General features: G+C 42.2%; 1 protein-coding gene across 2 annotated transcripts in view; it reads left to right on the top strand.

Moving 5' to 3' along the window:
• Window positions 1–375: 375 nt before the first annotated feature.
• Window positions 376–20337, top strand: part of RAP1B (RAP1B, member of RAS oncogene family) — a 32812-nt gene continuing 12850 nt past the window's right edge. Inside the window, exons 1-3 of one of the 2 annotated variants that reach the window (XM_065743339.1) lie at window positions 376–468; window positions 18861–18945; window positions 20001–20069. In XM_065743339.1, coding sequence (XP_065599411.1) covers window positions 18889–18945; window positions 20001–20069 — 126 coding nt within the window. In that variant the 5' untranslated portion in view covers window positions 376–468; window positions 18861–18888. Of the gene's footprint in view, window positions 473–18860; window positions 18946–20000; window positions 20070–20337 lie in introns of both variants that reach the window. The other variant, XM_065743340.1, reaches the window with a different exon arrangement.

The raw sequence follows: 20337 nt of genomic DNA, 5'->3' as shown, positions 1-20337 counted from the left end.
CGTTCCCGAAGCACCTCGGCTCTCAAAGCTCCATCCCTGGGTACCGACGTCCCCTCTCGGGGGCTCCCAGCCCGCCACACCCAAGCCGGCCTCCCCCGCCCCCTCCTTCCCTTCACGCCGCGCAGTCGGCCCGCAGCGCTTTGCAATCAGCCCAGCCCCGAGGCCGACACACACCCAGCGCCCGGGGCCAGGCCGCCCCTCAGGGCACAGCGCGGGGCCCAGCGGAGGGGGGGGGGGGCGGTGGAAAGGGGGTGGGGGAGGGCCCCGCGCCTGCGCAGTGGGGGCGCGGCGACGGGGTCAGCCCACCCCTCCGCACCGCCCCCGCCCCCGCCGCGCCAGAGCGAGGCTGGGCGTGCGGCGTCACGGCGACGGCCCCAAGCCGCGCCCCGGCACAGTAGCGAGAGGCGGCGGGCGGAGCGCAGCGGGCTCGGCCGGCGAGGCGGCGGCGGGGAGCGGAGGCGCTGTCCGGTAGGTAGCAACGGGGAGCGCTGGAGCGCTGGGCCGGGCTCGCGGGGGGCGGTGGTCGAGGGGAAGGGGAGGGAGGGGGGAGTGTGAGGCGGGGAGCGGCGCGCTGCGAGGGAAGGGGCAGAGAGCCTGGAACATGGCGGAGGAGGAGCCGCCGCCGCCCGGCCCGAGGCGCGGGGCAGTGCGGGGCCCGGCCCTGCCGCCGCTGCCTGCCGCAGAAGTTGGAGCGGAAGCGGAAAGTTGTAACCCCGCGGCTCGGGGCCGCCGGAGAGGGAGCGGGAGGGGGGGAGAGAGAGAGAGAGAGAGAGAGAGAGAGAGAGGAGGGAGGGGCGGGTGTCGCCCAGCTGGGGACGGGTCCCCGCTGCCGCCGTTGTCAGCGGGAAGTCCGAGCCGGGCCCCACCTAGTCCGGCCGCCTGCCGCCGCTTCCGGCCGCTGTGCCCGGGGGGGCCCACCCGGCGGCGGTGGCGGGGGGTGCGGCGGCAGCGCCCGGCCCTGCGCGGAGCGGAGCGGCGCCGCCGGCGGTCAGCGGGTCCTGCCCCGCCGAACAACAGAAAGCCGAAAGGGCGCCGGGGATTCGCGAGCCCGAGGCCGGAAGGGACAGCGGTGTTCCTCGTCACGTCTGAACTCTGGCGGCGAAGCAAATGGAAGAGCTCGAGGGATCCTTCCTGCACCAAGCCAGCGGAACGCGCACCCCCACCCCCACGCCCCCCTTCCCCCCCCCCCTCCCCCCCCCCCAAAAAAAAAAACCTCTCATCGAAATACGTTCAGTAGAAACGGAAGCAAAGTTTTCAGAGGGATAAAATGAAATTCGAGTGTTTCGCTCTGGCCTCAGATCACAAAAAGAGGATATAGCACAGCGAGGCTGCTGCAAAAGCCATCAGTGCGCTCTTTGCTCTTACTGTCTAGAGGTTGTGCTGCTTGAAGGGGGAAAAAAGTCATCCTTGGGGTGTGACAGTGAGGTGCTGCGGTTCCAATAAAGAGGATATTTCAGAGATGCTCAGCTTGAAAATTGCGGTTTCTGGTGTGTTCCTGCATTTAGATGTTTTCATTAGTGTGACTTGTTTTTTCCAGCACATAGCAGCTATATTTTATCCTAATATGAAGTACATAGTCAGAGAACGATGACGACTTTTCAGTACTCTTTCGTGATATAGAAAAGAAGGGATTAAATGTTCTTCTTTCTAATAAACTATAATTAAAAGGCAAAGAAACAATCGCCTCATTTTACACTAGTAATCATTCAAACATAAATATATTTCCATTTTAAAAGTGCTACTTTTCTCTACAGAGAACTTGATAAATCAGTCCACTGATCTGCTTCTGGCCTTTTATCTGTGTTAAAATCTCAAGCTTTTGGAAAACAAAACTTCATTTCTGGAACACTCAAGTGGTTTTGCTTTATTCATTACTTTTTTTTTTCTCCCATCTTGCTCGAAGTCTGTGCTGCAGACTTCACTCTAGCTAAAAATGGGCTGAGTGTGTAGTGAAGGCTGCCTCAGTTGCTCACATCAAAGGCTTTGCAAATAAACTTCCAAAATAATTATGTACAGTGTTTTCTTCCCTGTTACCTGTGCATTTCAGAGATGTTCTGTGTAGTGGTATGTGCTATTCCTAGTTTAGGTTGCAACTGTAGTGTAAGGCTTTGTGATTATCTGAGTTCTGAGTTGCTCCATGTGCTATAAAGGTCACATAATTTATTTTATTTTATTGTGGGTTTTCTTTGTTGTTGATTTTTTTTTCCTTTTCAGCAAAGTTGATAGTACTCAGAGCACCTGTCTGCCTGGGGGTGGTGTAATCTGCAAAACAGAGTTGAAAGACTATAAGCTTAAAAACAGAACTCGTATATGAAAAAGACAAGTGGTCTTTTGTACTGTTTGTAACTGGGCGTCTTGCTTCTGTTACTATATCTCTTCCCCAGATTAATTTTCTGAGCAGAGTTAAAATTTTGTGATTTTTCTCTCGTGCGGGGCAGTTCATCAAAAATAAATCTCAGGTGAGCCATGGCAGCTTTCTTAGTGCTGTGCTAGTTTTGCAGAGTGAAACTGACTGACTTTTTAATTGAGAGGCTTTCTGGAACAGAAGAAGCAGATGGGAATCTAGGTGAGAGCCTACAAAAGGAGGAAGAAATTCCTGAGGAAGGAAGTGTGCTGAAGATGACTTAGCTTGTGATCTAGCAGTCAGTAAGTGTGGGAGCTAAAATAAACGGCTGTCCACCCATCATCTGGAGCATGACAAGTGCAGGAGTCGCAGAAGTACTTGGGTGCTCAGCATTTAACTGCTGTAGTGTGAACTCTGTCATCATAGAGTTCTGCTGGCTGCTCAGAGAGGTGCTCCTGAGGACAGGGATGTCACATAGTTTGTAAAAGCACATCTGCTGTGGTGTGTGGTAAGAGGGGTGGGTGGGTGCTCTGTGACTTGCCTGGTAATGCCTAGGTGACCTTCAGATACCTTACTGACTTCTGAGAGTGCTTGAAATTCTTCAGGGCACATTCTGCAATTTCTCTCAAGCTTTTGTGAGTTTTAATCAAAATTACTCTTTCAGTAAACAGAACACTAAGTATACCCCATGCAACAAAAGTTTATATTTAGCTTGTGGTTGGAAGTGGTGCCTCTCTTCTGCCTCAGAAGTAGTGCCAAAGCAGACTGAAGTACTCCGTGTATTATTGGTGTATTGAGTCCCTGCTGAGTTGGGGCAGGTTTCTGCTGTGCTTTGTTGCATCTAGATCAGGTGAAGGGATTTTTTTAGTCAGCCTCTCCTTTACAGGAGATTGAAGAGTACCTACGGAAACTACATGGTCCTGATTGAAGACAACTGCAGGGAAAAGGGAAGGTGTTTTTTGTTAGAACGCATTTAATGGGGGACCTACTTATTAATTGACAGTTCTAAGAGGTGTTCAGTGGTTGAGTGCAAATGAGTGTCTCACTGGAAGCATCTAATATTTCACTTTTGTTTTAGGACCTGTCAAGCTTAAGAAACCTGAGGGGGATAGGCATAGTAAAAAATATGTTCTTAAAAATCTATTGACACTTTGCTTGCTGCGGGCAAGCAGAGTTTGGAGGAGGTTAAAGACTTGGTGGCACAAGTTATTTCTTGATGGAACAGCTGAATGAGGCTGCCTTCAGTAGTGGCAGTAAGCTCTGGCCTGGTGCCCATATCTCTCTTGCTTTAGAATACCCAAAGAACACTGGGTAGCTCAAAGGCCTTTTTCTTTTGTTGTTCTTTTTTAAACTGTTTGCACCCCTTTTTTGAATGCAGATGTGAACTTTTGACATTCTGCATGGACTTCTAGTGACAAGGAAGGGGAAGAAGGCTGTATGTAGCGGGTTGGCAATCTGCCTCTTGGGCAACTTTTGAAATACAGAATGATTTGGGGGCCCTCTAGCTATTCAGCATGCCCTCTTTCCATAGGCAGTGCTTCTAGCAGTATTTTTCATCGCTGAAGCAGCGGAGTGAAGGTACTTTAGAGCCTACAGAAAAGCGTGTAGCAGAGTTAAAGGAACTTCCTTAGAGTTGAACCAGGAAGAAGAGGTGTTTGACAATATCTACTGTATTGTTCTGTTCAGCTTTCTAGTTATTCATCTAAGGAGTTTATGTTGTTTGAAGTAAGTCCCTGCTATGCAGCTATGAAAGGAGCCTGCCAATTACAGTACACATGGTTAGTTCATTCTTGGCCAAGCAAGGAAGGCTGGAGCATAGTGCAGAAGTGGGAAAGCCCATCCCTTCTAATAGGCATTTATGTCCTGTACAGAGAAAAAGCATCTCGTGTTTCTCTGCAGACTGAGATTGTCTTTAGGGATCACTGTGTATCATTCCTGCAGCTGTTTCAACACAGGAAGGTGTCCCACACCTAAATTATTTGACCAGTCCTGCAAAAAGGATGTTGCATGCCAGCACTGATAATTCATGAAATACTTTTCAATGTAACCCTAATCTTAGAGCCACGTGAAACTTTATATCATTAATTTTCTGGACAATATTGAAGAAGGGGAGCAGGGGAACAGTTTATTTTCATAACTAAGGACAAACCTTCAAACAAGCATCTTTAATTACAATTTGTTTCCTCACAGAAACTGAAGAGAATGTGTTCTTTGCATCAAAATTTGTAGACATTGTTGAATGTTAAATTGTTTTAATCGTAAGCTTTTATCAATCTTGGTTTCAGCAGGTAGTCTGGATTAAAGGCAAAGACTTATCTGGACAATATTGCTTTCTTTAGCATGGCTTTCTTTATAACTTTATGTGAAATCAGTTGGTCACATCTTTTTCTTAAATGGATGTGTTCTCTATTGCCCAAATATGTTGGTTAGCCTCCTCTGCACGTAATCTGTCCTAACTTCCAAATGCAGATAGTCTCTGCAGGTGTTCCTTTTTGTTGCTCTGTACTAATGTCTTAGCTTTTGGGGTTGCCTTACTTTTTTTTTTTTCCACTCTGTCACTTTCTGCAACCTAGTTACTTGTGCCTTGATATTTCCCATGCCTGCAATGAAAGGAAATTTCTTAAAGCAGTCTTCATACATCAAGAAGAAACAAAAGGGGTGTGACCACATCTGTCTGAAAGATGAGCAGCAGATGTGTGTTCATTATCAGCACGGAAGCTTGAGCGGGGGTGTACAGGAGGCAGAAGGAGGACCAGAATGATGCTAGGTGCAGTACTTGAGCGTTACTGAGCTCAGAGTGTTCAGTAGTTGTAGGACCAGATCAGCTACTTCCTGTTTTCTAAAGATATCGTGTGCAATCGTATTTTTACTTAAGATGAAGCTGATATGCTGACTGCTACTTGGGCTGCCTCAGAACCTGGACAACACTGCTAGCTGTGTTGTGTGGTTGTGCACTTCTTGCAATTAAACTTCGGTTGTGCCTGGTCTAATACTTTCCTCAAAAGTGATTCATGGGAAAGGTAGCAGAAAGTTGCAACATACCTTGTTGTTTTGTTGCTTTTCTTTTTAATATTGAGAGGGGCAAACCTGAACGTAGAATGGAAGTAATCCAGTTATTTCAGAATTTTATAATCCAGTTATTTCAGAATTTTACTTTCCACCATACAGTATTTAGGGCAGGATTTGTTTGTTTACACGGTCGCATATTTGGGACTGAGCTGTGTGCCTGTGTGTCTAGGCTACAAGGTTAAGTGCAAGGGCAGTCTAGTGACATACTGGGCAGGAATCTCTTGCTTATTAATCTTAGAACCATTAAGTAGGTGAGGTGAATTGTTATGACATTTCAAGATGCAGTCAGTAACCCTCCTCTGATCTTTCATTATGAAACTGCTTACAAAATAAGGTTCCTAAAGCTTCACGTCCTTAAAAAAGATGACCCATAAAACACAGTCTGCCTAGTTTCTCATGATTGGTTATTGCATACAATATCGTTGAAGGATTTTGTTAGGGTTGGAAAAGTATGTAAATTACTATAGCTTGTGATACTTTGATTCTTAAGCTTCTGCAATTATATAGCGTGCAGCTACACCAGTCTATCTTTCTGTCACCCTTCTGACTTGTTTAAAATGGAGAATTGTTGGTGAATGTGGTGGTCTTATTCCTGCTGGGGGGTGAATGGTATGTTTACTTATGTATGTTATTCTACTGGTGCAAAAGTATAGCAAGTGCTATGTGCTTTCATGGATTTTATGATGAGCAGCATCAGAAATGGGAGTTCTTTTCTAGTGTGAATTCATCTTCATAGCTCTTGCCCATATTATACCGGTCCACAGATGAATTTCCAAAATAGTTTGCCATCAGCGTTAATGAGGATTATAAGTACAGAACATGAGCTGCCTTGTGTTCTTATTGTGCTGTGAAATGATTTGCTGAAAATCCAACTTCTGCTGATGTGAGTTACTTGAGAATATGGTATACTTCTAGAAACAGATGCCAAATTGTCATCTTCTCATTTGGTACAGTATGAGAGGCTGTGTAGAAGTCCAGTGGCATACAGTAGTAGCAGTGGGAAGGGCAAGGATAGCTGGCTAGTCATGCTGGAGAATCACTCTTCTGCCCTTCTTGTAAAGCTTTTTTGACTTAAACAGCAGGTTAGGTGGTATCTCTGCAAAGAAGAGGCAAGGGGCATCCTGTTAGTTGATAAGCATCATTCCAGCTGTTGAGGAAGTTTGCAGCCCAGCAGTAGGAAGCTTGCAGTCCTCCAGTAAATCCAGTAAATAACTTTTTTTAAGTAGATCCTTGATCCTCAAATGGTCTTCTGGTGTAGAATTTTCTACTCGCTTTTAGAATGTAAATATGGGAGAGAACTGAGCATTTCCAAATCTTTATATTTTTGTTTATTACATGTTCTTTCACTTGGTTACCTTTTCCTTCCTTATATTTGAGCACGTCCATTGCTTTTTTTTTTTCTTTTTTCCTTAATGATCCTCTTTCTTCTTCTGATCTCCCTAGGCCTTTTGTTTCAGGAAATAACCTGAGCAGTACTGGGGTTCCACTGGAAATCTTGTATAGAAAACTTATGGAAGAGCTGGAGTTCTGCAAAAACTGAGTAGCTGAAAGCAGTTTTATAGTGAGGTGCTTCAGGCCATATATGTAGCTGTGTTTGGCATCTTTGCTTTTCATTGGTTTCTTAAGACTCAAAAGAAATGCTGCAACTATGAGAGTAGGAATGAAAGTGAATAAATAGAATACTGTGTGTGGAAAAGAATAAGTAGGTTGTACAGTTTTATTCCTGATGAAGATATGAAGCTCCTGAAGCTGTTTTTCCTGTTAGGAATATGAGTCCTGTCCAGTGAGTTAATGTGCATGTCGTGTTGATTTTTCAGTAATTTGCCTTTACTCAGGTACAACAGCCAGTATTTTGAACCAAGTGCAGTCTTGCTCATTAGAAATATGTCCTGTTCCTAGCCAGTGGCAAGATCATGAGATGCAGTTTACAATTCTTTTCAAATTTGTCAAGTTTAAACTATTTGTAATTTCAGCTAATGTAATTCTGCCTTAGTGAGCCTTGCTGTGAAGTACTTTTTTTTTAAATGAAATTCTTTGGTGGACTTTTCATAAAGGAAAGGCAAAGCCTCTTCCAAGCTGAATGTTCAGTCTGTTATGGTGGAAGAAGTGAAGCTGAGGGACCTTACACAGCCTTGTCTCCAGACAGTTGAAGTCACAGATCATGAGAACCAAAAAGGATGCACTGGGTGTACTGGGAACACCCTGAGTGATGTGGAAATATGAGAGCGTGGTTTCATGGAGGATAAACTTGCTTCCCTGGAACACTCAGGGTGGACTGAGAAGTTGTCCTTCCACTCAGGTTTTTCCCAGGAGATAGGTTGTTTTGAGATGTCTTTACTTTGTTGGAAGTCAAACCTTTTCAGTAGAAAGTTTAGAATGTAGCAGAAATAACTTGCTCAAATAGTGTAGCGACTGTTGTAGTATGATAATAGATGATTCTTTGATGACCTGACATGCAGGTTTGTATCTAGAAAGATCTTCCCATCCAAACCTCTGCAGCGGATTTAAATCTCCATTATGCTTTGGACATCTTTTGCTACCCTGTGGAAGTGTGGGTTGAATTTAACTTAGCAGCAAAGCAAATCTGAAGGTACAAGTTTCTCCAGTAAATGACGAGCTTTGAAGGTACAGAGGAACCGTAACTGTGGTCTAAACAAGAGCTGCACTCCTCTTAAGAAGATTCAAATAGACTCTTGTGGAGACTTGATTAAACAGATGCAACACTTACTGATTTGGTAACTCACCAAAGATCTAGTCCATTGTAATAGTGGTGTGGGGATGAGTGTGATTTAGGTTCATTTGGTTAACATTATTCAACTTTGTGTGTAGGTGTCATTCTGTCTTGGAGCTCAGGCTTTCAAACATGAATTGCTTACCTTTAGGCTCCTGCTTGTAACTGTCTGATGTTTTTTCCCTCTCTTGGAAATTTCTGATCTGTTAAATGAGATTTTTAAGGGGGACTGTCTTGAGATGCATCAGCTGCTCACAGAACAGATGAAGAACTACAGCCTGGCGTGTGAAGATAAGCCACCCTTTATTTTGTTGATTTTTAAAATACTCTTGGATGTAGATTGCAGTAACTTAGCAGTTACCTCCAGTGCATCTCAAGTTGTTGGTGCATCTGCATATGGGCAGAATGGTGGGAGGTGAACTTATGCAGTTGTCTTCTTCCAGTCAAGATACGTTTGGGAGGTTAACACCTCCCTCTGTTTCTTCTCAGGAGCTGCAGAGAGCAGTGAGGTTATCTCTTGGCCTCTTCTCTAGGCTGAGCAGCCCAGTGCCCTCATCCTCTCCTCACAAGACATGCCTTCTGCCTGGGTCTCAACCACTTCCTTTAAGCGTTTCATTCTTGCACAAACTCATCTTCATCAGCGAATTCAGCTAAAAAATTAACTGTGAAGAGAAGCAGTTAAGACACGCGTCCATTATTACAGTGGCAGAACAGCTATGTGGCAGGAGGTAGTAGCTATTGCTACATGTTGATGTATGCTTTTTCTTTTTTTCCTAACCTTTCCCCTCTCCCCCAGCTTCAGTACAGAAGTCTCAAGCTTCAAAAAAGGAACTGCTTAGGAAATTATGTATAACTTGAGTAACTGCGAATGATACTTGCTAATGTTCAAATACCATACTTCTAATAGGGATGCACTGATGGAAAGTTCAAAATGAACATGAGTTACAATTACTTGAGACTTTTTTGGTGTGGTTCATTTATCATAGAAGCACTAATTTTGTTCATGTTAATGATTGCTAGTACCTACTGTTGTCAGTTTACATAGGATTAGTGTCCTTTCAGTAGCTAAAACTTCTAACTGCAATTAAAATGACATACAAGAATTGGAAGGTAGATCTCAGGCTACTAACCTGGTTTGTAATAGAGTGACTGTAAATCATACAATAGAGACAGGGCACTGTAAATCATACAACTTGTCTTGAATTTTATTTTGAAATACACGATTTTTCCAGGATCTTACAACACTGTTAACTTCCCAAGGGATTATGACATTTTCAGGTTGAAGATTTGTATGTAAAGGAACTGCACCAGCCAGTCTTAAGAGGCTAGTAATAAAATGATGTAATTAAGAAGAAAATCTATCTACAGAATCATAGAATGGTTTGAGTTGGAAGGAACCTTTGAGATCATCTAGTTCCAGCCCCCCTGCCTATAGGCAGGGACACCTCCCTCTAGACCAGGTTGCACAAAGCCCCATTCCAGCCTGGCCTTGAGTGTGTCCAGGGAGGGGACATCTACAACCTCACTGAACAGCCTGTTCCAGTGTCTCACCACCCTCGCAGTAAAGAATTTCTTCCTAATATCTAGTCTAAATCTACTCTCTTCCAGTTTAAAGTCACTTTCCCTTGTCCTGTTGCCACGTGCCCTTACGCAGAGTCCCTCCCCAGCTCTCTGGTACCCTTCAGGTACTGGAATATAAAGTCTATGAGGCTGCTATAAGGTCTCCTCAGATGTTTCTCTTCTTAATACTGAAGAGCCCCAGCTTTCTCAGCCTGACCCCTTAGGTACTCCAGCCCTCTGATCATCTTTGTGGCCCTCCTCTGGACTCCAGCAGCTCCACATTATTCTTGTGTCGGGGGGCCCAGAACTGGACACAGTGATACAGTACTCCAGGTGGGGTCTCAGGAGATCTATGCCTAGATTATTTAACTGTAATGTAAACAAATTGGATGAAACCAGATGACTAATACTCGAGACAGTGCAAGTAGTCATACCTTGGAATATGAGAATGCTAGCTCAGGCTTTGCCCAGCGTATTGGAATTGCAGCTGGACTGTGTGTTGCCTTATGTTTAAAGGTGAGAAGGCCTTAAGGGTTCAGCAGCCAGTGTCACTGGGTAGAGCTGGCAATGCCACATGTAACACGAGCACCGCATGGGATTGGAGGACAGCTCTGTTTCTGGGACAGAACTGTAGCTGCCTTTTTCCAAAGATGAGTCTCTTGAGCCAACTGACAAGCTTGTTTTTTGAAGTAACTTTCCAACTGCAGAAATGATATAATTTTTTTTAACTAGGGATGTTATCTCGACTCTGGAAGCTTGCACACCTTACTTGTAGTCCTGCTATTTCTATCAGCTTTTGTAACTCGAAAGGTGGAATTTCCTGTAACAAATATAATAGCTACAAGGAGAAACAAATGCTTATATCTGCTGTTAATGAGGAGGATGCAGTGGGGGAGGTGCATCAGGTATGCTATGATTCAGTAGTCCATTAATCCAGCCTTAGAGCCAAGCTGATTCTTCTCTGTAGTGACAGTAGAGCTGTGAATTGCTGTCTTGAGTTCTCAAAACTTACTGTGTAGTTGAATGCTTAACTGGTGCCTAGCAGAGTGTTATAATGTGGTAATTATGCATTCTCTGAATTTAATGTTTGTAATATTTTTAAAAATCCGAGTATTCTTTTTTTTCTTACTGTCTGCCTGGATTTTTCTTAGCAAGCATCAAAAACATTTGCAATTCATCTTTTTTAGGAATTCTGAGATCATCACTGTAGCTGGAAGTCAGACTGGTAGAACATGCACAAACAGCTTCTCTGGGGGATGGTGACTGCTTTACAGAAATGGGAAGGAAGCACATCACAGCAAATAGTTACCAGAAATAAGAATAAATCTGACATTACAAATTCTAAGTCTTAAATAGGCTTAATGCAACTTCTAAAAGGGACTCAAAATTTAATTGACGTACTTGAATTTTTCACAAAGCTGCCAGTTCAACTCAGTGTTGGAACATAGTGTAATTTAGAATAAGTTACTGTAGATTGCTTCACTCATTTTGAAAACAACAGCAACAGGCTTGCTTTTTACTCTCTGTATGAAAATACTGCAAGTTGCATGCACTGCTTCATCTCACGTTAGGATGCCTTCCATCTCCTCCAGCCATCAGCTTGCATCCTTAGAACATGCATCATGTTTAAAGATCTAGCTGGGAGCTAACTTTTTACCTTGGGGACCAAGGTTGGGGGGGGGACGACAACTATTCAGATGTTAGCATGCTAGGTCCTTTGTGGAAACTGTCCACGTGTGCTGTATTGATCAAGGTAGTTGCTATCAGTGATGGGAGGGAAGTTCGGTTAAGCTGTCTCTATAGGGTAAGCATCCCCACGAGCTGTTCAGGAAATAACTTAAACCTCCATGCCTTGTTCATGCCGCAGTAACTTGTTGCCGTGTTTCTGCTTTCTTCTTAGATAGTTAGTATGACTTCACATTACTGGATGCAGGCAGCTCCTCTGAAGATTATCTGGCATCAGTTAAAATATTTGAAGATAACTGAAGAAATATTTTTGTCCAAGGAAAAATTCTGCATTAGAGTCCAGAAGAGCTAGCTATCTGACAAATGTTTTCTTTCTGAATTATTGTTTTATTGGTGAGACAAGAAGCTATCGAAATTGGATACAAACTGGAAATAAAGACTTCTAGGGTTGTTTTCTGACTTGCTTCCAAAGACTCTGAGTTAGTAATATAATAGCTCTATTTCCCAGAGTCTTGGGTATAAACATATTTAATTAGAGCTTACCAACTTTTTTGTTGTTGTTTTTGTATCTTGTCTTTAGGATTGATTTCAAAATACTGTTTTCTGTAAATAAGTGTGATGGCCAATTCTGGAGTATTTTCATTTAACTGTTTTAAGAGATAACACTTATCCACTTGAGCAGGGAGTTAAATTGCTTTAATTCTTCAGACATTTAGAAGTTGGTGGAAATGAATCCTAAATGGATGCCAATTCTGCTGTCAGGGTGTTGCATATGCACTAAAATAATTCCGAGAAGTCTCTCCTTGGCTTGGAGTTGAGGGCTAAGAATTTTGTACTTTCTCTTACACTTAACTATTTGGGGAACGTTAAGAACAGCACACAACCTTTCTAACCAGCTCTTCCCCTGAAGAAAGGGTTCAAAACCAGGAGAAGACTCAAAACTTTGTGGAATCTGAATAGTGTAGGCAGTTAGATTTAGATTTTGCCAGCACCAGAGGTACAAAGCATCTTCTCTAGGAAGATGGAATCCTCTGATCTTAGAGTGACCTGCTGATACTCTGAATGAGGTACAACTGATTTTGTTCCACCTCAGAACCAGTATCCACTCCCTGAGAAGTAGAATTTTTTTCCTTGGTGAATTTCTCCACGGGTAACTGCAGGCAGGTAAACCAGTCAGTTAATTTGCTTGATCTGCCATTTTAATGTTTGAAACTTCTTTCTCATGGAAACAGTTAAGAGACGTTTAAGAGTACTGTTCCACAAGGTGGTTCAAAATACTTCTTTCTAAGAGGTAAATATATGAAGGCAAAAGCATTATGAAAATTTTAGTGAGTACGTTGCAGCTTCACCATACAACCAGAATGTCAGGGTCTGAACAAGAGTTAAGGTGTCTGTAAAGCTCTCGGAATGATAATGTTCTTGTGAAGGGCTATTTGCTTAATTCCATACTTGAACAACTAGTTCATATAAGTCTGTCTCAGGGATATCTTCAAGGAGTGACTGCCTTTAGATCCTTTTTTGGCCTGGAGCTGAGCTCCGCTTACAACTTCATTTGGTTTAATATCACTTGGAGAGATTAAGTGATTAGTTTTCCCATTCCTCAGACATATAAGAAATCCTAACAGAAAATTTGAAGTTGAAGGAGTTGAAAGAAAACCAGCAAACTCAATACTACCCCTGTAGCCCTCCCTCTCCCCCCAGTAAATTATGCTTTTGTGACTATTATATCAAGCCGAATTCCTTTCAGATGCCTCAAATGGCATTTAATCTTGCCTAAATTCTTGAAGTTCTTCATTGTGTGGTTGCTTTCTAGGAAGGCTTTACAAACAGTAAGCGTGCAACTTCTTCATCCACCACTAGAGTAGTGTTTTTTTTCTTTCACTGTTTTGAAGGCTACTTTGATTTGCTTTTGTTTGGAGATGTGCCTAAGCAAATGTCCAAGAGCCTCTTCCCCACTTTATCTGATCAAGGCAGAAAGCTGAAAACAAGTTCTGTGTTGAAAATCCTTGAAACATCTGAACCCTTTTAAATGCTTCCTTTTCAGTGGATTGTTCAGCTTGATCTTTCTTCCTCCTGTTCAAATGGTGTTGTTGTTTTTTTAAATAGCTGCTAGTTCTTCAGAGCATCTTTGGATAAAGCGTTTATCCCTGAGCATAAAAACCTCTCACTTCTAGTTTATTTCAGATACTTTATTTCTGAATGACACACTTACTAGAGTGAAGCAAGCAGCCTTCCTACTTCAGGAAGGATTCTCCTCTAAACAAGCGTCTTGTTTACTCTTAATTTTGTATGCTGCTTTAGTTGTCATCTTTGAATTAGCTATCGCTTTCTAGTGTTCTCTATTCAAACTGGGATGGCAGAACCAAATTTATTCTCTGCTGTTATTCAAAAGATGATAAAATGAGAATGAAACTATGACTAACCTCTCCAACCCTCCCTCCCAAAACCCCAGTAATGTAGGATATGGCAGGGGAGAGAAGGAAAAATGAGCATTGTTCTTATTAGTGTATTAATGCATATATTACATTAATATATTAGGCTACTGTATATATTACATTAACATATTAGGCTACTGTATATAACTACATACTGCAGTAACACTAGTGCATTAATGATAGGAGTTAGAGAAAGCAATATTGAGAAATGAGAGGCTGCTCAAGCTTGGGACAGACTGGTGAAACCACCATTTCAGGAAGTGTGCAAGGCAGGTACTGAAGTCACATCGCCTCCATTAACTGCAAGCGCCCAAGTGAGCTCTGTGTTTTTGAGAGGCTGTGGATTCAAGATAGTGTTGGAGTCCAGTTGTGAAAATGTTCTTTCTTGAAAAAGAGCAGACATCCTCATTTTCCTTTTTAGCTAAAGCTTTCATTAGACATCTGTAGATCAGTTATGCCGAGTATCTGTGCTCTTCAGTACTCTTCTCAGTTGCTCAAAGCCAGTATTTTTTCCAGTCAAGGGTGGGAAATGGGCCTTTTTTTGCATGCTTCCTGTTCTTTAGTGCTTACATAGAGACCACAGTTGACAGCACTATACTTCCTAAAGTTAGAAAAATGGAAAAGCAAAGCAAGTTGGCATTCCTCTTGTTTCTCAAAGGCCTGTCACTTTAAGGGTAGCCAGCCTTCAAAGCAATGTAAATTTCTGTTAAAATATTCTCCTATGAAGAAGTGGGAAGGTAGGGATTCAAATAGTTACTTTATTTTGTTTAACTTTGTACTTATTTGTACCAGCTTGTTGGGTAATTCCATGGATAATTCTTATCAACCACTGTCCAGTTAAGTCCTGGTTTTGCTTACCTATGACTCAGCTAAATATTATACCGTCTTCCTTTCTATTGCCCCCTTCTGAGTATATCCATTTCTCAGTCCTCATGACGCTGGGTGATCTGGGGAGCACAGGCAGACAAACATTGTTGAGCATCACCTTGTCTTTCTAGGTAAGACCACGCTGCTATGGTCATGGCTTTAGAATGATAGGGTAGGAAACATGCAAACCAAACTGTCTCCTGACTTGCGTGAGTTGAGATCATGTCGTTAGTTCACAGGATCTGATGATCCTGTCTCACTTTTCCAGTTAAGTAATACAATTAGTAATACAATTACTTTCTGCTAGCTTTACATTGATGGGGTATTACCAAAATGTCAGGTTAGTGCGATCTGGTAGCTATTTGTGGGGTTCTGTTCCTTGAGCTCCTATCTTGGTAGTGCAGGTGGCTTCTTACATGCATGTTCTTTACCAGTAACTTCCTTTGTTGTTTTTTTTTCCTGTTGTGTGAGACACATGAAATGCGAGGGAAAGACTATAATGAGAAAATGCTTTTGGTTCAGTCTGTTTTAGAGCAGTTTGGGAGGGGGGGGGGAAATCAGGCATGGGAGGCCATCAGTCCACCATAAGCTTGAGATTTGGGTTCAGGTTTTATAATGTGTGCAGCTTTTAATAGCTGAACATCTCAGCACTCAGGTGCTCATTTACTGGTTCAGGCTGTGACCACGCAATTCCATTACACTCCTCTACTCCCATAATTTGTGATAAACGAATCAACAGGAAGTCATATCACTGCTAGATGGGTCTGAACACAGAATTAATTCCAGAATAAAGTGTTGTTTCAATCTGAAAATGAAAGTAAAATAGGAACCAGGTCTTGAATGCAAGCAGTCAGTACAACATGAGATACAGAAGGATAGGTTAGAGCTAGAGCACAGTCAGGTCAGGCTGGTCAGGAATCGCTGGAAAGTCAAGTTCAGGCAGAACTGAAGTCCTTGTTCAGGCTGGGCTTGCTTGTAGCCAACAGCATGCTGACCACTGGAAAACAAAGTGCTGGGATTTTCTGCACCAAATGGCATGGTTGACCAGCAGCTTCTAGCTGTGTGTGCTGGTAGTTTCTTATTTGAGAAGGAGGCAAAGTTCTGCAACCAGAAAAATTTTCATTTCTTATATAAGCTCCTTTTTTAATTAGCAGTTAATAGAAAGGTGGAGTGACATCAAAGCTGCTGTTCAGAACCTGTGAGGTGGTAGAGGTAAGTGGAAAGAGATGATGCTGCTTCTGTTGCATGCGGTGCTCCATTGACATCCATGTTATTCTTAAAGTGTATTGGGGAGTAAGTTCTATTGTGTTTTGCTCCAAGAAGTTATGGCTGGACATAAAGCAGTACAGAAATGCCCAGCTACCTTTGTGCTTGTAGGGGTTGTGGGTGTGTATGTTTGAAGCGTTATTCTGCATTCTTGTTAGTTAGTTAGTTAGTTGCGCAAATGGCAGATGGGTTGTTGTAGGGAAGGGGAAGTTGGCACTTAATTGTTGCCTGAATTTGAAGAAAAGGTCAGAGCAGCGTTTGTTGAGTGTGCTGCAGTTGTTGACACAAGTACAGAGATGTTAAAGCTTTTTGCTTAGGAGTTCTGTAGATGAAGAGGATTGGCTTACCAAGTTGAAATCGTATGTATGTGTACTTCAATTACGTACCACAACTGAAAGTAGTGAAACCAGCTCCTGGGTCTTGTAAAGCAATTGGATACGTAGGACTGGGCTTCCAAACCTGGCTGCCAGAAGAAGCCCTGGCTTGAGTTAAACTCTGCTGCGAGTCTCTAATGACTCAAACCAGTCAGTAAAACATATTTGGTATGTGCTGGTTAAGTTCTATTACTTCTGAATTGCTGTCAGCCTTTTGTTACTGACGTCTCTACGTTTAGTTGCTAACTTCAGACTGAATACTGAGAAATTCTGCTCAAACCATTCTTTGCAAGCAGACAGCAAAATTGCTGCAGTTCACTCAGATTAGCGTGCAGGGATTTCCCTTAACGCCCACTATGTCTGTGTCATTCCACCTTTCCAAACATGACACCTTTCCAAAAGTAAAGGCATAATTGAATGTTTAAGACAATGACAGGTAAAGTAATTGCAGGCTTAATTTGCCAGGAGTTTGAAAGGTGTGTTTCATTAGTTAGAGATGATACCTTTTCCTGGTGTTTGTAGCAAGGCTTGGTAAGTATGGCTTGGTAGGTCTAATGAAACATCTCTGATTGTGCAAAATAGATTATGAACATGTGTGAATGGTTCTGGTGAAGGAAAACCACCTTCAAAGGGCAGATTGAGAAGTTCTGTTAAGTATGAGAGTGCTGCTGATGAGCAGTCTGTCGTGCCTTGCTTCTGCTCCTCAGCTTTTCTTCCATGGCTAAGTGCTGGAGCATGTGCAGGGAGAGAGCAGAGAGCTTCCTCCTGAAGCAGTAGGAGCAGTTCTTCTAGCTCAGCTGCTTGCAGGACTGTCAGGAGAAGATCCCTCTGAGCAGTGAGACCCAGAGCCAGGCCCCAGCATCTGGTTTGGTTCTTCAGGTTAATTCTCAGTGAAGGTGAGCAAGCGGACACAGCATACTGCTGTAGGCAGGCATGCAGCCAGCGTGGAACTCCTGGCCTGCTGGAGAGGAATGGTCTCAAGTACTATTTTGATTGCCTCAAGATAGTTTTAAACCACAGCATTGTAACTGCATTAGGTATCTAGCAGAACATTAATCAGTTCTCAGTGTAAGCACCAGGTTTTCTTGTGGGTGTTTTTGTTATTTTTTTGTGTGCTTGATTTGCTTTCTGTATTTTTTTTCAACAAACTTGTGGGACCCTGCTGTTCATTTTGAAAAATGCCTGCTTCCTGGGAAGAGATTGGTTTAATTTTCTTACACAAGTCTGTGAATAATTTAGCTTTTAAATGTTTCGGAATGAGAAAATACATGCTTATCTCCTCTTGGATAATTGTTTCTTATTAATAGTAACTGTTAGCTCTGCTACAGTAGGGTTTATTCAATATTCCTTTTATGATAGAACTCTAATATGATAGAGAATACGCTATTTAGCTGAAGATTTGCAGCATTTTATTGCAGCTTCACTTAGAGTTGGGGGTTTGAAAATGGCTACTGTGTGTTTTGAAATCATGAAGCCTTTTTATGGAAAGCAGTGAAGTGAATTGCGGTGCTGTGATTGCATGTCCTGGATATAGAACAAACCTTGAGTCAACCGATAGAAACTTTGGCTGATATTTGTATTGTGGTTTATGAGGAATAAAGAGATGCTATTCCTGAAAGAAATTTCCCATCCAGCTTTTTTAGCCAGCACTGATGTTCTCAGTGCTATGCTGCAGTTCTTCAGAGGAAACTGGAGATGTTTTGTGTGTGTCAGCTTATATGAGTAAAATCACTTACACGTGTGTGCATATGAAATTATAAAAACTTGTGCAGCATGACATAAGTTTGGGGGATGGATGAGGAGGAGATATGTAATAGCTCTGAAATTTAATAAATGTTTTATAGAAGGTTTGTGTCAATACCATAGGTAATGAATGTTTTCTGCAGCAATAGAGCAGTAGCAGCAGCAGTTTACCTGGTAAATTCAGTGCTGTAAGAGTGTTTGTAAAACTGCAAGCTCCTCAGGCATCTGGGGTATAGTGATTCAGGTTTGTTGTTGCAAGATGCATAGTGCAGACAACTAATTTGAGTGAAAGAAAGATCTTGAGAAGCCTGTGAAATACTTCAGTGCTTGCTGTGACTATTGTGGGGGGCCCTGTAGGCTTGGTGCTTGTAGAAGACCTTGTGTATGTTTGCGTGGTGAACGTGTGTCACTGGCTGCTGTGCTGTGATGCAAGTCATTTATCTATGAGTAGGAGTAAACTACATCTAATTCTTTCTTCAAATAAAGGATGAAAAGTTTTCCCATTCTTGAAGTCCCATTAAAAAGAAAAACTTGGAGATATTCTTTCATGTAGTGCAAGGGAAGTGGCATTGATGACTACTGACCTTTAGTATCCATAGTTTCCTTATTGTATAATAAGGAGTGACATCCTGCTCAGTTTATGCCTGCTTATAATGGTATTTGATCAGTTTATATCAGTATTTAACTGCTCATGTTTTACATGCTTTAAGCTAACAGTGTCCATAGTAATGCTAAAATATAGTTCTGATGAGCAAAACTGGTGAATAGTTCATTGTGTGTTTTAGGTATTGAGGGCGACTTCTCTCTTGCACCATGCGTGAATACAAGCTAGTGGTTCTTGGTTCTGGAGGTGTTGGCAAGTCTGCTCTGGTAAGTATTGTGAGGCAGTTAAGGCATGTTTCCCAAGTCTTCCTCTTTTCTCTGACACTCTCTGTTAAGCCCTATTACTTCCATGTGAGTGTGCACAAATAAATTAAGTAACGGCTGCTGAGGGTTCCTAGTTACAATAAATATACTCTTTGCAGTGTGGTTTGCCATCTCATTCTGGGTGTATTCACCTGCATTGGTGCACTCGTGAACGCTGATATTTCTGGATGGGTTTGGTTGCTGTGCTTGGTCAGACCTTTGCCTATTCTACACAGTGAAATGCATAGCCACAGAATGATGGAGGTCTCTGGCTTCACTATCAGGCTGGCTGTAGGTCTGTGGGATATGAAGCTGTTTCAGGAAACCAGCAGGGTCAACTGGCTTCCCTGTGCCTGGCTTTGTAACTTCTCCCTGTAGGAAGTTCATTGGGGTACCGTTTGTGTCATATTCTACAGTAGTCTCTAAAGCACTAATTTATTTTAAGTGCAGATGCTTCTATCCATTTATTTATCATGTTTGCTTGCAAGTAAGTTAATAGCTGTAGATGACCATATGCCAAGGAGCTTGTTCATTTCAGTTAAATTAATACAAAGAAGTTAGTCATGCCAACTTAGACTAGCAATAAAAAAGTTCACAGGATCAGATATTCTTAGCCCAACTGAGAGCTTTACATCTTTCAGTTTAATTGTGTACAAATTGTGTGAAAGATGCAGTAGTTCTAAATACAGATGTAAAAGCCATTCAGCTGTACAGCCTATTCAGCTGATAATGATTCCAGAAGTTAGACAAATCTCAAATCAATGCATGCTTTAATTCTTATGGTCTGAATGAGAGTGGCTAAAAGAAAGTGTGGTATTACTTTACCTGACAATACTTAGTCACATAGGAAGATACCTCTAATTTCCTGTTGTTTCACTTAATTTATGGTTGTCTGTTGCTTAGTTTGCCTTCCAAAATGTGATGGATAACTGAATATACACCTAGAACAGTAGTTTTTAACTTGTCCTAAGCACTGTATGTTATACAAGAAGGACCTTAGAAAGACTTTTGTGTTGCAGACTGTACAGTTTGTTCAAGGAATATTTGTTGAAAAATACGATCCTACGATAGAAGACTCCTACAGAAAGGTGAGTGTAAGAACCCTCAGTACTTGAGGTTGCAGTAAATGTTATCAAGTATTAGAATTTTTACTTTAAAAAGGGTGTGCTTGGTACTGTTACATACTATCTGGTAACAAGTTTGAAATGTAAAGGTGCTCTTAAAAAACATGTCTAAAAGGAATAATGCAAGACTAGCTTTCTAGCTTTTTAACTTTTAAGCATAATACCTCACTAGATAGTCAGTAAAAAGTAGTCATTGTATTGTTGGAATTAGGAGCACTGAAATACTAAAAAT

This window comes from Cyrtonyx montezumae, unplaced genomic scaffold, assembly GCF_038088225.1.
Source record: "Cyrtonyx montezumae isolate F1298 unplaced genomic scaffold, pur_monq_1.0 scaffold_3, whole genome shotgun sequence".
Taxonomy (NCBI): Eukaryota; Metazoa; Chordata; class Aves; order Galliformes; family Odontophoridae; genus Cyrtonyx; species Cyrtonyx montezumae.
Note: the sequence above shows the minus strand (reverse complement) of the source record. Positions and strands in the feature narration are given on the sequence as shown.